Below are 17,550 nucleotides of genomic sequence, written 5' to 3' on the forward strand. Positions count from 1 at the left end.
ACCAAATCCTCATCATTGTGTTGGAAGGTACCCAAAAACAAACACACAAAAACAACTCTTTTTGGGTTTTGCAAAGCAATTTTTCAAATTTTTATGTGATTTTCGGAGTTATAAGTTAGCACACACTAAAACTCACCAAAACAGCCTAAAAACACCTAAAAACAGCAAGAAACAACATTGGGAAGTATGAGTGAGAAAACCCTACGAATTTGCATCAAAACACTTTGGTTACCCCCCCCACACTTAAACCAAACATTGTCCTCAATGTTTCAAAGCATAACTAACACAAAAACACATAAACAAACAAACAAACAAACACTAACAAACTAAATATGGCAGAAACTAATTAAACAACAAAGAGAAGGGTTTAGGAACGCAAATCTGGAATTGGAGTGCTCTCTAGGCCTTCCTTTGTCGAATGCATGGGTTGCCTCCCACGAAGCGCTTTCTTTAACGTCTTCCAGCCGGACGGTACCTCCGTTTAAGCTTGACTAGGTGCCACGGCATGGAGGGGTACATCCTCCATGACATGCTCCTTGAAATACTCATGCATTGGGTCTATGTATGGCAGTGGATAATGATGGTCCCAGATTGTGGCATTGAGCTTCCCAAGGTCAAAGTAAAAACTCCCATAATCATGGATTCGATTTGGTACCTGCACCACAGAAGGCAATAACCTATTAGTGGTAATGGGAATTGGAATTAGAGGAGGAGGCTTACCAATGCATGTAGATGAAGACTCAAAAGGGGCAGCAAAGGTGGTGCTCTCGGCCAGATTTGGTATTTTGGGTGTAATGACATGTTTTGTATGCTCCACTCCAATACCCTCTTCGATGATGCATCTAGGGACATCCTTCTTGATTGGTGCGCATGAATGTTCCTTCCCCACATGTTTAATCACATCTATTGCAAAACAAGAACGAACATCATGAGGATTCTTAACATATTAGGAACTTTGAATTTAATCAATTCATCACCAAACTCCATTGTTAACTCTCCCTTAGCCACATCAATCTTGGTTTGGGCTGTCTTCATGAAAGGCCGCCCTAATAGTATCGGCAATGGGGTAGAATAGGGTGAATCCTCCATGTCAAGCACGTAAAAGTCCGCTGGAAAAATCAAATTGCCCACCTGCACCAACACATCTTCCAAAACACCCTTTGGATATGCATTAGAACGATCGGCTAATTGAATAATCACACCATCGTTTTTAAGCTCACCTAAGTTCATAGATGCATAAATAGAGTATGGCATAACATTAATCGAAGCCCCTAAGTCTAACATGCATTGTTCAAACTTAGTCTTGCCAATAACGCACGGAATTGTAAAACTACCCGGATCTTTGCATTTAGGGGGTAATTTCCTTTGTAACATGGCAGAAACATTCTCACTTACTTGGACCACCTCTTTGTTCGAAATCCTTCTCCTTGATGTACAAAGTTCTTCTAAAAACTGAGCATACCTCGGGACTTGCTTAATTGCATCAAGGAGCGGAATATTGACTTGAACTTTCCGAAAGGTCTCTAGAATGTCCTTCTCGGCTTCTTCCTTCTTTGATTGCCTAAACCTGCCAGGAAAGGGCACATTTAGTGGAATGGAACTAGAAAAAGTCGAATTTGGACTTACCTTGGTGGTTTGGGACGGCTTAGGAGGGCTAGATGGTGGTGGCAAGGATTGTTCATCCTTGGCCCTGAGTTTTGGTCCATGTGCTTCCTCTTGTAGCAACTTTTCATCCTCATCGTGACTTGATTTGGATGATTTTGGTTTGGCTCCAACCTGTGTACCACTTCTCAACATGATTGCATTGACGGTTTCAAAGCCTCCTTTTGGATTTGCAATGGTTGAGCTAGGCAACTTGCCTTGCTCTCGAAACTGCCCCATGAACTCGGCAATTTGCCCTACTTGTTTCTCCAACTCGTCCACCTTTTTGTCCCTATTTTGCATTCCATGCGCCATAGAAGTTAGTAAATTAAAAATTTGATCATTATCAATAGACGAACCTGATTTTTGGGCAGGTTGTGCTTGGGGTTGAGTTGGTGCAAACGGCTTTTGATAGAAACCCGGGGGTTGTTGCCTCAATCCACTTTGTTGTTGGCCTTGTTGGGGTTCTCGCCATTTGAAATTTGGATGATCACGCCAACCGGGATTGTAAGTATTGGAAAAGGGGTCATTCCTTGGTTGGTATTGGTTGCCAAATCCCACGGCATTGAGGGTCTCCCACCCTCCATTTTCTATCAACTGTGGGCACTTGTCCGTAAGGTGGCCTTGCATGGAACACACGCCACAAGCTGCCACGTTTTGCACTTTTGGACCTTCCACTACCTGAGAAAGCAAAGTAGTAAGGTTAGCAATTTGATTTTGAAGTTCGGTTATGGCACTTACCTCATTGACTTGATGTGGTCGTGGGTTACTCCATTGTCCAACCCCTTCGTATTGTTGAGCATTCAACGCACGGTTGGAAATTAAAGTCTTTGCTGCCGTGGGGGTCTTGTCCACCAAGGCTCCTCCCGCCGAGGCATCTAGCATTTGACGTTCGATAGGTAGTAGCCCCTCGTAGAAGTATTGCAAAAGAAGTTCCTCCTTCATCTGATGCTGTGGACAAGAAGCAACAAGAGATTTAAAACGTTCATAATAAGTAGGAAAAGATTCACCTTCCTCTTGTTGAATTCCACTTATCCTTTTCCGTAGGAGGATGACTCGAGAAGTTGGGAAAAACTTCTCCAAGAAAGCCCGTTTCATGATTTCCCATGATGTGACGGTTCCGGGCGCCAATTCGTACAACCAATCCTTCGCCTTTTCCAAGAGAGAGAAAGGGAAGGCTTTCATCTTCAAAATACTCCCATCGACATTGACAGGGGTCATGCTCGAACACACCACCTCGAATTCTTTCAAGTGTTTGTTAGGATCTTCCATGGACAACCCATGGTACTTCGGAATGTGGTGTAACAAGCTTGACTTCAATTCAAATTCTTCTGTCTTTCCTCAGGCTGCTGCGGGGTATTGGATGATAGGTGACAGACTAGCTAGAGGGTTCTTCTCCACACATGACACATATGCAACCTAAATTGATTTTCAGTTGTTCTTTCAATAAATTTTAAATCTCAACGCCCCAAATTAACCGTGAATTGCACTAATTAACTCTCAGTTTTTCAACAAGTTATTAGATTGGATGATTGCATACGACAACCCAAAACACTCCCTACAAGTTCCCTACATGAATTGCATAATAGAGATACAAGCAAGAATCATTAAGTTCTATGAAAAACATAAGCATTGACGAGGCACTCGTTACTATGATTTGCATGAAACTTATGCCAAGAATTTACTTAACGTGATTGTGACTAGCAACCTTCACTACTTGTGAATATAAGTTCATAACGATTAGGTGAAACTCCCTTATATTCTAGCGTCAAATTCATGCATGAAAATTAAGCGTGCACTCTCAACCAACATACACAAATTAGTTTTTATACGAACGGATAAGTAAATTGAATTCACAAATCAAGAAACGCAATTGGAAGTAATCAAATCATATAGCAAGCATAAACATGGTTTTGAATCCCCCCCTAGCCAAGGGGGGTTTAGTTCTTCATTATTACAAAACAAAGATAAACAAATTTAACCATTAAAAAACAAAGGGAAGAAAGCACCTAAACGTTCCAACGATCCATGTTGGATAGCAAGCGCGTCCAAGGACTTTTCTCCTTCTCCTTGCCGCCACAACAAGGTTGGAATGATGTTGAAGGGTTGGTTATTTGGAGGAATGGATGGGAAGGGGTTTAGATATGTAGGAGAGGCAAGGAAAGGCTTGGAGAATGGTTAATTTCTGGATGATTTGAATGAGGTTGCTGCCATGGTATTTATAGGAAGAGGATGGACATGTTTAATGCAAAAATCTGGTGGAATGAAGTAGGTAAGGCATGGCAAGGTGGAGAATTGTTGGTGAGGGTAGGTTTTGAGTCATCCACTCACATGTCATGGTGAGTTAAGCATTGCATCATCCACTCAAATGTCATGGTGAGTTAAGCATTACATCATCCACTCAAATGTCATAGTGAGATAGGCATTGCATCATCACTAAAAAATCTGGTGGAAGTAAAACAAAGGGAAGGCCACGGCATTGATGAATTTTATGGGGTATGCATGGTTTTGAGTGAAGTTTTGGCCAATCCTTCTAGAAATTTATCCGTTCTTGCAACTTGTATTTGTTTCACCAGATTTTTAGCATGTTCCTAGCCTCTTTTTTCTTCAAATTCGTCCATCCATCTTGCTCATATCATAAGTAATCCATTCCAAGCTCAAAACTGCTCCAAAATGCACTTTCTTGCTACCTTAGCCCTTTGGACCTACAAACACACGAAAATGACTTAAAGTACTAAAATAACTAAGAACTAATAACGTAAATGCAAGAAAACTAGTTAACTAAGTCGCATAAATATGCGTCTATCAAATTCCCCCACACTTAGCTATTGCTAGTCCTCGAGCAAAATAAAACAAATAAAACATAACCTAACCTTCCAACATTTGCTACAGGGATTTCCAATGCACATGACATGTTAAAGATTATATTTCCCACAGAATTGAGTCAATTTAACACTTAAGCACATACTTAATCATAGTCACTACTTACTAATTCACAATTAACCAATTAAAACAATGTTTTGAATGTAGTAACATGCCTTAGAGAATTCCCTCAATCCTTACAAGATACGCACTCTATTTTCACTCAGATTTTCTAACTACACACCCTATACTAGTTATATGTGAGAGAATTGATGTAGATATAAAAACGAATGCTCACATATATGTATAACAAAGAACACAATTTCTAGAGTTAATAAGCATGTTGAGATATGATCTCATGAATGGAATGCTACTACTTAGATGCGAGAACCAGTGACCATATGCTCATACCAAGTTCAATCTCCACAAATTGAAACACATAACACTCAAGATAGAAGTCAAGGGTTGTAACGGGGCTTGGGGTATTGGCTAACAAAGAAAGGATAAGGAAAACAAACGTTCTTAAAGTGATAGTAAGCAAAGTAATGAAATTGAGACTTAGAATTTACTTATATTGCAGAAATTAGCTTTAAAACACAAGGGGAAGATTTAAACAACTCCTTAGGGTCGAATTCATTGTTTTGGACCCCTTCTTCATCAAACAATACTTTAGAACTCTTTTTCACTTCTTTTCAACTCTTTTCGCATTCTTTTCACATTTTTCTTTTCTTTTTTCTTTCTTTTTACCCGTGCCTATGGCACATAATTCCTTATGAAAAACACTTCCCCCACACTTGTTTTCTGCCACAAAGGAATTCAATTTGAATCATGCTTTACTACGCTTTAAGAACAAGCTTAATGGATGGTCCTAATCTAAGCTAGGTGAGGGTAATGTGGGTTACAAAGAAAAGGCTCACAAAGCTCAACGGGATTAAAACGTACAAAACATAATGACATAGGGGATTCACGGCTTTTTGGTTATGGTGGTGGTCACTACACAACTTTATCTTGAATATGTGTTATGCAAATCAATGACATGCTTTGAATGAAATGGGTATGAGTTCTAGCATTTGGAACTAAATGATGAAACGCCTTCTAAGTAGTAACCAAGCAAAGAATAATGAGATCATGCAACGACTTAGAAAACAATAAATCACAGATTATTAACTCTCCAAATAAACGTTTAGGCTCAAGTCTCACAAGGTTGTAGCGTTAGTTTGAGTTCTTTCCTTCAAGCATGTTACAAAAACTGATTTTTCCTTTAAGATTGCATGTAAATTCATAAGTTATAACCACAACCAAGCATAAACAAAGAGTAAATCAAACTTTCATCCATGTTAATCACTCTCTTTAATAGCCAGGAAATTACAAACCAAATCCTCATCATTGTGTTGGAAGGTACCCAAAAACAAACACACAAAAACAACTCTTTTTGGGTTTTGCAAAGCAATTTTTCAAATTTTTATGTGATTTTCGGAGTTATAAGTTAGCACACACTAAAACTCACCAAAACAGCCTAAAAACACCTAAAAACAGCAAGAAACAACATTGGGAAGTATGAGTGAGAAAACCCTACGAATTTGCATCAAAACACTTTGGTTACCCCCCCCACACTTAAACCAAACATTGTCCTCAATGTTTCAAAGCATAACTAACACAAAAACACATAAACAAACAAACAAACACTAACAAACTAAATATGGCAGAAACTAATTAAACAACAAAGAGAAGGGTTTAGGAACGCAAATCTGGAATTGGAGTGCTCTCTAGGCCTTCCTTTGTCGAATGCATGGGTTGCCTCCCACGAAGCGCTTTCTTTAACGTCTTCCAGCCGGACGGTACCTCCGTTTAAGCTTGACTAGGTGCCACGGCATGGAGGGGTACATCCTCCATGACATGCTCCTTGAAATACTCATGCATTGGGTCTATGTATGGCAGTGGATAATGATGGTCCCAGATTGTGGCATTGAGCTTCCCAAGGTCAAAGTAAAAACTCCCATAATCATGGATTCGATTTGGTACCTGCACCACAGAAGGCAATAACCTATTAGTGGTAATGGGAATTGGAATTAGAGGAGGAGGCTTACCAATGCATGTAGATGAAGACTCAAAAGGGGCAGCAAAGGTGGTGCTCTCGGCCAGATTTGGTATTTTGGGTGTAATGACATGTTTTGTATGCTCCACTCCAATACCCTCTTCGATGATGCATCTAGGGACATCCTTCTTGATTGGTGCGCATGAATGTTCCTTCCCCACATGTTTAATCACATCTATTGCAAAACAAGAACGAACATCATGAGGATTCTTAACATATTTAGGAACTTTGAATTTAATCAATTCATCACCAAACTCCATTGTTAACTCTCCCTTAGCCACATCAATCTTGGTTTGGGCTGTCTTCATGAAAGGCCGCCCTAATAGTATCGGCAATGGGGTAGAATAGGGTGAATCCTCCATGTCAAGCACGTAAAAGTCCGCTGGAAAAATCAAATTGCCCACCTGCACCAACACATCTTCCAAAACACCCTTTGGATATGCATTAGAACGATCGGCTAATTGAATAATCACACCATCGTTTTTAAGCTCACCTAAGTTCATAGATGCATAAATAGAGTATGGCATAACATTAATCGAAGCCCCTAAGTCTAACATGCATTGTTCAAACTTAGTCTTGCCAATAACGCACGGAATTGTAAAACTACCCGGATCTTTGCATTTAGGGGGTAATTTCCTTTGTAACATGGCAGAAACATTCTCACTTACTTGGACCACCTCTTTGTTCGAAATCCTTCTCCTTGATGTACAAAGTTCTTCTAAAAACTGAGCATACCTCGGGACTTGCTTAATTGCATCAAGGAGCGGAATATTGACTTGAACTTTCCGAAAGGTCTCTAGAATGTCCTTCTCGGCTTCTTCCTTCTTTGATTGCCTAAACCTGCCAGGAAAGGGCACATTTAGTGGAATGGAACTAGAAAAAGTCGAATTTGGACTTACCTTGGTGGTTTGGGACGGCTTAGGAGGGCTAGATGGTGGTGGCAAGGATTGTTCATCCTTGGCCCTGAGTTTTGGTCCATGTGCTTCCTCTTGTAGCAACTTTTCATCCTCATCGTGACTTGATTTGGATGATTTTGGTTTGGCTCCAACCTGTGTACCACTTCTCAACATGATTGCATTGACGGTTTCAAAGCCTCCTTTTGGATTTGCAATGGTTGAGCTAGGCAACTTGCCTTGCTCTCGAAACTGCCCCATGAACTCGGCAATTTGCCCTACTTGTTTCTCCAACTCGTCCACCTTTTTGTCCCTATTTTGCATTCCATGCGCCATAGAAGTTAGTAAATTAAAAATTTGATCATTATCAATAGACGAACCTGATTTTTGGGCAGGTTGTGCTTGGGGTTGAGTTGGTGCAAACGGCTTTTGATAGAAACCCGGGGGTTGTTGCCTCAATCCACTTTGTTGTTGGCCTTGTTGGGGTTCTCGCCATTTGAAATTTGGATGATCACGCCAACCGGGATTGTAAGTATTGGAAAAGGGGTCATTCCTTGGTTGGTATTGGTTGCCAAATCCCACGGCATTGAGGGTCTCCCACCCTCCATTTTCTATCAACTGTGGGCACTTGTCCGTAAGGTGGCCTTGCATGGAACACACGCCACAAGCTGCCACGTTTTGCACTTTTGGACCTTCCACTACCTGAGAAAGCAAAGTAGTAAGGTTAGCAATTTGATTTTGAAGTTCGGTTATGGCACTTACCTCATTGACTTGATGTGGTCGTGGGTTACTCCATTGTCCAACCCCTTCGTATTGTTGAGCATTCAACGCACGGTTGGAAATTAAAGTCTTTGCTGCCGTGGGGGTCTTGTCCACCAAGGCTCCTCCCGCCGAGGCATCTAGCATTTGACGTTCGATAGGTAGTAGCCCCTCGTAGAAGTATTGCAAAAGAAGTTCCTCCTTCATCTGATGCTGTGGACAAGAAGCAACAAGAGATTTAAAACGTTCATAATAAGTAGGAAAAGATTCACCTTCCTCTTGTTGAATTCCACTTATCCTTTTCCGTAGGAGGATGACTCGAGAAGTTGGGAAAAACTTCTCCAAGAAAGCCCGTTTCATGATTTCCCATGATGTGACGGTTCCGGGCGCCAATTCGTACAACCAATCCTTCGCCTTTTCCAAGAGAGAGAAAGGGAAGGCTTTCATCTTCAAAATACTCCCATCGACATTGACAGGGGTCATGCTCGAACACACCACCTCGAATTCTTTCAAGTGTTTGTTAGGATCTTCCATGGACAACCCATGGTACTTCGGAATGTGGTGTAACAAGCTTGACTTCAATTCAAATTCTTCTGTCTTTCCTCAGGCTGCTGCGGGGTATTGGATGATAGGTGACAGACTAGCTAGAGGGTTCTTCTCCACACATGACACATATGCAACCTAAATTGATTTTCAGTTGTTCTTTCAATAAATTTTAAATCTCAACGCCCCAAATTAACCGTGAATTGCACTAATTAACTCTCAGTTTTTCAACAAGTTATTAGATTGGATGATTGCATACGACAACCCAAAACACTCCCTACAAGTTCCCTACATGAATTGCATAATAGAGATACAAGCAAGAATCATTAAGTTCTATGAAAAACATAAGCATTGACGAGGCACTCGTTACTATGATTTGCATGAAACTTATGCCAAGAATTTACTTAACGTGATTGTGACTAGCAACCTTCACTACTTGTGAATATAAGTTCATAACGATTAGGTGAAACTCCCTTATATTCTAGCGTCAAATTCATGCATGAAAATTAAGCGTGCACTCTCAACCAACATACACAAATTAGTTTTTATACGAACGGATAAGTAAATTGAATTCACAAATCAAGAAACGCAATTGGAAGTAATCAAATCATATAGCAAGCATAAACATGGTTTTGAATCCCCCCCTAGCCAAGGGGGGTTTAGTTCTTCATTATTACAAAACAAAGATAAACAAATTTAACCATTGAAAAACAAAGGGAAGAAAGCACCTAAACGTTCCAACGATCCATGTTGGATAGCAAGCGCGTCCAAGGACTTTTCTCCTTCTCCTTGCCGCCACAACAAGGTTGGAATGATGTTGAAGGGTTGGTTATTTGGAGGAATGGATGGGAAGGGGTTTAGATATGTAGGAGAGGCAAGGAAAGGCTTGGAGAATGGTTAATTTCTGGATGATTTGAATGAGGTTGCTGCCATGGTATTTATAGGAAGAGGATGGACATGTTTAATGCAAAAATCTGGTGGAATGAAGTAGGTAAGGCATGGCAAGGTGGAGAATTGTTGGTGAGGGTAGGTTTTGAGTCATCCACTCACATGTCATGGTGAGTTAAGCATTGCATCATCCACTCAAATGTCATGGTGAGTTAAGCATTACATCATCCACTCAAATGTCATAGTGAGATAGGCATTGCATCATCACTAAAAAATCTGGTGGAAGTAAAACAAAGGGAAGGCCACGGCATTGATGAATTTTATGGGGTATGCATGGTTTTGAGTGAAGTTTTGGCCAATCCTTCTAGAAATTTATCCGTTCTTGCAACTTGTATTTGTTTCACCAGATTTTTAGCATGTTCCTAGCCTCTTTTTTCTTCAAATTCGTCCATCCATCTTGCTCATATCATAAGTAATCCATTCCAAGCTCAAAACTGCTCCAAAATGCACTTTCTTGCTACCTTAGCCCTTTGGACCTACAAACACACGAAAATGACTTAAAGTACTAAAATAACTAAGAACTAATAACGTAAATGCAAGAAAACTAGTTAACTAAGTCGCATAAATATGCGTCTATCAAATTCCCCCACACTTAGCTATTGCTAGTCCTCGAGCAAAATAAAACAAATAAAACATAACCTAACCTTCCAACATTTGCTACAGGGATTTCCAATGCACATGACATGTTAAAGATTATATTTCCCACAGAATTGAGTCAATTTAACACTTAAGCACATACTTAATCATAGTCACTACTTACTAATTCACAATTAACCAATTAAAACAATGTTTTGAATGTAGTAACATGCCTTAGAGAATTCCCTCAATCCTTACAAGATACGCACTCTATTTTCACTCAGATTTTCTAACTACACACCCTATACTAGTTATATGTGAGAGAATTGATGTAGATATAAAAACGAATGCTCACATATATGTATAACAAAGAACACAATTTCTAGAGTTAATAAGCATGTTGAGATATGATCTCATGAATGGAATGCTACTACTTAGATGCGAGAACCAGTGACCATATGCTCATACCAAGTTCAATCTCCACAAATTGAAACATATAACACTCAAGATAGAAGTCAAGGGTTGTAACGGGGCTTGGGGTATTGGCTAACAAAGAAAGGATAAGGAAAACAAACGTTCTTAAAGTGATAGTAAGCAAAGTAATGAAATTGAGACTTAGAATTTACTTATATTGCAGAAATTAGCTTTAAAACACAAGGGGAAGATTTAAACAACTCCTTAGGGTCGAATTCATTGTTTTGGACCCCTTCTTCATCAAACAATACTTTAGAACTCTTTTTCACTTCTTTTCAACTCTTTTCGCATTCTTTTCACATTTTTCTTTTCTTTTTTCTTTCTTTTTACCCGTGCCTATGGCACATAATTCCTTATGAAAAACACTTCCCCCACACTTGTTTTCTGCCACAAAGGAATTCAATTTGAATCATGCTTTACTACGCTTTAAGAACAAGCTTAATGGATGGTCCTAATCTAAGCTAGGTGAGGGTAATGTGGGTTACAAAGAAAAGGCTCACAAAGCTCAACGGGATTAAAACGTACAAAACATAATGACATAGGGGATTCACGGCTTTTTGGTTATGGTGGTGGTCACTACACAACTTTATCTTGAATATGTGTTATGCAAATCAATGACATGCTTTGAATGAAATGGGTATGAGTTCTAGCATTTGGAACTAAATGATGAAACGCCTTCTAAGTAGTAACCAAGCAAAGAATAATGAGATCATGCAAAGACTTAGAAAACAATAAATCACAGATTATTAACTCTCCAAATAAACGTTTAGGCTCAAGTCTCACAAGGTTGTAGCGTTAGTTTGAGTTCTTTCCTTCAAGCATGTTACAAAAACTGATTTTTCCTTTAAGATTGCATGTAAATTCATAAGTTATAACCACAACCAAGCATAAACAAAGAGTAAATCAAACTTTCATCCATGTTAATCACTCTTTTTAACAGCCATGAAATTACAAACCAAATCCTCATCATTGTGTTGGAAGGTACCCTAAGACACAAACAAACACACAAAAACAACTCTTTTTGGGTTTTGCAAAGCAATTTTTCAGATTTTTATGTGATTTTCGGAGTTATAAGTCAGCACACACTAAAACTCACCAAAACAGCCTAAAAACACCTAAAACAGCAAGAAACAACATTGGGAAGTATGAGTGAGAAAACCCTACGAATTTGCATCAAAACACTTTGGTTACCCCCCCACACTTAAACCAAACATTGTCCTCAATGTTTCAAAGCATAACTAACACAAAAACACATAAACAAACAAACAAACACTAACAAACTAAATATGGCAGAAACTAATTAAACAACAAAGAGAAGGGTTTAGGAACGCAAATCTGGAATTGGAGTGCTCTATAGGCCTTCCTTTGTCGAATGCATGGGTTGCCTCCCACGAAGCGCTTTCTTTAACGTCTTCCAGCCGGACGGTACCTCCGTTTAAGCTTGACTAGGTGCCACGGCATGGAGGGGTACATCCTCCATGACATGCTTTGTATGCTCCACTCCAATACCCTCTTCGATGATGCATCTAGGGACATCTTTCTTGATTGGTGCGCATGAATGTTCCTTCCCCACATGTTTAATCACATCTATTGCAAAACAAGAACGAACATCATGAGGATTCTTAACATATTCAGGAACTTTGAATTTAATCAATTCATCACCAAACTCCATTGTTAACTCTCCCTTAGCCACATCAATCTTGGTTTGGGCTGTCTTCATGAAGGGCCGCCCTAATAGTATCGGCAATGGGGTAGAATAGGGTGAATCCTCCATGTCAAGCACGTAAAAGTTTGCTGGAAAAATCAAATTGCCCACCTGCACCAACACATCTTCCAAAACACCCTTTGGATATGCATTAGAACGATCTGCTAATTGAATAATCACACCATCGTTTTTAAGCTCACCTAAGTTCATAGATGCATAAATAGAGTATGGCATAACATTAATCGAAGCCCCTAAGTCTAACATGCATTGTTCAAACTTAGTCTTGCCAATAACGCACGGAATTGTAAAACTACCCGGATCTTTGCATTTAGGGGGTAATTTCCTTTGTAACATGGCAGAAACATTCTCACTTACTTGGACCACCTCTTTGTTCGAAATCCTTCTCCTTGATGTACAAAGTTCTTTTAAAAACTGAGCATACCTCGGGACTTGCTTAATTGCATCAAGGAGCGGAATATTGACTTGAACTTTCCGAAAGGTCTCTAGAATGTCCTTCTCAGCTTCTTCCTTCTTTGATTGCCTAAACCTGCCAGGAAAGGGCACATTTAGTGGAATGGAACTAGAAAAAGTCGAATTTGGACTTACCTTGGTGGTTTGGGACGGCTTAGGAGGGCTAGATGGTGGTGGCAAGGATTGTTCATCCTTGGCCCTGAGTTTTGGTCCCTGTGCTTCCTCTTGTAGCAACTTTTTATCCTCATCGTGACTTGATTTGGATGATTTTGGTTTGGCTCCAACCTGTGTACCACTTCTCAACATGATTGCATTGACGGTTTCAAAGCCTCCTTTTGGATTTGCAATGGTTGAGCTAGGCAACTTGCCTTGCTCTCGAAACTGCCCCATGAACTCGGCAATTTGCCCTACTTGTTTCTCCAACTCGTCCACCTTTTTGTCCCTATTTTGCATTCCCTGCGCCATAGAAGTTAGTAAATTAAAAATTTGATCATTATCAATAGACGAACCAGATTTTTGGGCAGGTTGTGCTTGGGGTTGAGTTGGTGCAAACGGCTTTTGATAGAAACCCGGGGGTTGTTGCCTCAATCCGCTTTGTTGTTGGCCTTGTTGGGGTTCTCGCCATTTGAAATTTGGATGATCACGCCAACCGGGATTGTAAGTATTGGAAAAGGGGTCATTCCTTGGTTGGTATTGGTTGCCAAATCCCACGGCATTGAGGGTCTCCCACCCTCCATTTTCTATCAATTGTGGGCACTTGTCCGTAAGGTGGCCTTGCATGGAACACACGCCACAAGCTGCCACGTTTTGCACTTTTGGACCTTCCACTACCTGAGAAAGCAAAGTAGTAAGGTTAGCCATTTGATTTTAAAGTTCGGTTATGGCACTTACCTCATTGACTTGATGTGGTCGTGGGTTACTCCTTTGTCCAACGCCTTCGTATTGTTGAGCATTCAACGCACGGTTGGAAATTAAAGTCTTTGCTGCCGTGGGGGTCTTGTCCACCAAGGCTCCTCCCGCCGAGGCATCTAGCATTTGACGTTCGATAGGTAGTAGCCCCTCGTAGAAGTATTGCAAAAGAAGTTCCTCCTTCATCTGATGCTGTGGACAAGAAGCAACAAGAGATTTAAAACGTTCATAATAAGTAGGAAAAGATTCACCTTCCTCTTGTTGAATTCCACTTATCCTTTTCCGTAGGAGGATGACTCGAGAAGTTGGGAAAAACTTCTCCAAGAAGGCCCGTTTCATGCTTTCCCATGATGTGACGGTTTCGGGCGCCAATTCGTACAACCAATCCTTCGCCTTTTCCAAGAGAGAAAAAGGGAAGGCTTTCATCTTCAAAATACTCCCATCGACATTGACGGGGGTCATGCTCGAACACACTACCTCGAATTCTTTCAAGTGTTTGTTAGGATCTTCCATGGACAACCCATGGTACTTCGGAATGTGGTGTAACAAGCTTGACTTCAATTCAAATTCTTCTGTCTTTCCTCGGGCTGCTGCGGGGTATTGGATACATAGAGGCGCGGCATTGTCCAATCCCGAGGCTGAAAGTTCTTTGATTGTTCGATTGTCAACCTCCATGTCTTTTTCTGCCTCCTCCTTTTCTTCAAATTCGGATTCAGAACTAGAACTAGGTGGATTAGGTTCTGGTACTTTCCTTTTCCTTCTCAAAGTTCGTTCAAAATTGCCGTCAAACTCCGATATATGTGCACGAACTGGTTGAGAACTACGAGTCATAAACTAGTACCTGAAATCAAAGAAAGAAAAATAAATCAAAAATCAAAAGTAAAATACACAAACACCAATATAAACATAAACAAAAACAAAAATAAAGGGATTAGCAAAGTTGCTAATCCCCGGCAACGGCGCCAAAATTTGATGCGATTTAAATAAGCACACAAATTAAACCCTCTTTTTGACAATTGTAGCAAAGTATGTAAGTAGGGATCGTTCTAAACCGGGGATTAGGAGGGCTTGCTAAAACCTCTAAACTGACTCAAAAACAAAAAGAAACAAAAAAAATGTAAACAAAAGACTTTAAAACAAGAAAGTAAAAGGGGGATTTGAGTTTGGTGAAGTTGAAAGTAAAAACGAATAAACTAAAAACTTAAATAGATTTTAAACAAATTTGGGTTGAATGGATAATGGAAGGCTAGCTAAGGGGTTCTTCTACACACATGTCTTGCTTGCATACAAAATGATTTCCAATTGCTCTTCGATAAGTTATGAATACTCAACGCCCCAAATTAACCGTGAATTGCACTAATTAACTCTTAGTTTTTCAACAAGTTATTAGATTGGATGATTGCATACGACAACCCAAAACATTCCCTACAAGTTCCCTACATGAATTGCATAATAGAGATACAAGCAAGAATCATTAAGTTCTATGAAAAACATAAGCATTGACGAGGCACTCGTTACTATGATTTGCATGAAACTTATGCCAAGAATTTACTTAACGTGATTGTGACTAGCAACCTTCACTACTTGTGAATATAAGTTCATAACGATTAGGTGAAACTCCCTTATATTCTAGCGTCAAATTCATGCATGAAAATTAAGCGTGCACTCTCAACCAACATACACAAATTAGTTTTTATACGAACGGATAAGTAAATTGAATTCACAAATCAAGAAACGCAATTGGAAGTAATCAAATCATATAGCAAGCATAAACATGGTTTTGAATCCCCCCCTAGCCAAGGGGGGTTTAGTTCCTCATTATTACAAAACAAAGATAAACAAATTTAACCATTGAAAAACAAAGGGAAGAAAGCACCTAAACGTTCCAACGATCCATGTTGGATAGCAAGCGCGTCCAAGGACTTTTCTCCTTCTCCTTGCCGCCACAACAAGGTTGGAATGATGTTGAAGGGTTGGTTATTTGGAGGAATGGATGGGAAGGGGTTTAGATATGTAGGAGAGGCAAGGAAAGGCTTGGAGAATGGTTAATTTCTGGATGATTTGAATGAGGTTGCTGCCATGGTATTTATAGGAAGAGGATGGACATGTTTAATGCAAAAATCTGGTGGAATGAAGTAGGTAAGGCATGGCAAGGTGGAGAATTGTTGGTGAGGGTAGGTTTTGAGTCATCCACTCACATGTCATGGTGAGTTAAGCATTGCATCATCCACTCAAATGTCATGGTGAGTTAAGCATTACATCATCCACTCAAATGTCATAGTGAGATAGGCATTGCATCATCACTAAAAAATCTGGTGGAAGTAAAACAAAGGGAAGGCCACGGCATTGATGAATTTTATGGGGTATGCATGGTTTTGAGTGAAGTTTTGGCCAATCCTTCTAGAAATTTATCCCTTCTTGCAACTTGTATTTGTTTCACCAGATTTTTAGCATGTTCCTAGCCTCTTTTGTCTTCAAATTCGTCCATCCATCTTGCTCATATCATATGTAATCCATTCCAAGCTCAAAACTGCTCCAAAATGCACTTTCTTGCTACCTTAGCCCTTTGGACCTACAAACACACGAAAATGGCTTAAAGTACTAAAATAACTAAGAACTAATAACGTAAATGCAAGAAAACTAGTTAACTAATTCGCATAAATATGCGTCTATCAGTGACACCATATGCTCATACCAATTTCAAACTCCACGAATTGAAACACACAACACTCAAGATTGAAGTCAAGGGTTGTAACGGGGCTTGGGGGTAATGGCTAACAAAGAAAGGATAGGGATAGCAAACGTTCTTAAAGCGATAGCAAGCAAAGTAATGAAATAGACACTTGGAATTCACTTAATAATGCAGAAATTAATTTTTAAACACAAAGGGAAGATTCAAGCAACACTTAGGGCTGAATTCAATGTTTTGGACCATTTTTTAACAAACTTTTTTCTTTTCACTCTTTTTTTTTTCCTACCCGTACCTTATTAAGGACTTTGGCACACACACACACACACAAGAATCACTTCCCCCACACTTGCTTTCTCCAATACATTGATAAAAAAAAAAAGTTCATTTTAAGTCATGCTTTACTATGCTTCAAGAACAAGGCTAGGTAAGGATGGTCCTAAAACTAGGCTAGGTAAGGATAGTGTGGATTAACAAAGAACATAGGCGTAACAAGGCTCAACGGGGTTAAACTTAAACACATAATGAAATAGGGGCACGGCAATTTGGCTTTGGTGGTCACTACACAACTTCATCTTGAATATGTGTTATGCAAATCAATAGCATGCTTTGAATGAAATAGGCATGAGTTCTAGCATTTGGAACTAAATGATGAAACGCCTTCTAAGTAGTAACCAAGCAAAGAATAATGAGATCATGCAACGACTTTAGAAAACAATGATGCACAGATTATTAACTCTCCGAATAAACATTTAGGCTCAAGTCTCACAAGGTTGTAGCGTTCATTTGAGTTCCTTCCTTCAAGCATCTTACAAAAACTGATTTTTCCTTTATGATTGCATGTGAATTCATAAATTATAACCACAACCAAGCATACACCAAAGAGTAAATCAAATTTTCATCCATGTTTATAACTCTCTTTAACAGTCATGTAATTAAAAACCAAATCCTCATCATTGTGTTGGAAGGTACCCTAAGACATAAA

At 39.7% G+C, this 17,550-nt stretch overlaps 1 protein-coding gene across 1 annotated transcript; it reads right to left on the minus strand.

The window, feature by feature from the left end:
- Nucleotides 1-307: 307 nt before the first annotated feature.
- On the minus strand, nucleotides 308-16,504 carry LOC126597716 (uncharacterized). Its single transcript, XM_050264528.1, has 4 exons — nucleotides 15,753-16,504; nucleotides 13,859-14,717; nucleotides 7,334-8,193; nucleotides 308-903 (listed from the first exon to the last, which is right to left on the minus strand). The coding sequence occupies exons 2-4, from the start codon at nucleotides 14,705-14,707 to the stop codon at nucleotides 894-896; spliced, it is 1,719 nt and encodes a 572-aa protein (XP_050120485.1). The 5' UTR covers nucleotides 14,708-14,717; nucleotides 15,753-16,504; the 3' UTR covers nucleotides 308-893.
- Nucleotides 16,505-17,550: the final 1,046 nt, after the last annotated feature.

Source organism: Malus sylvestris, chromosome 13, assembly GCF_916048215.2.
Source record: "Malus sylvestris chromosome 13, drMalSylv7.2, whole genome shotgun sequence".
Lineage (NCBI taxonomy): Eukaryota > Viridiplantae > Streptophyta > Magnoliopsida > Rosales > Rosaceae > Malus > Malus sylvestris.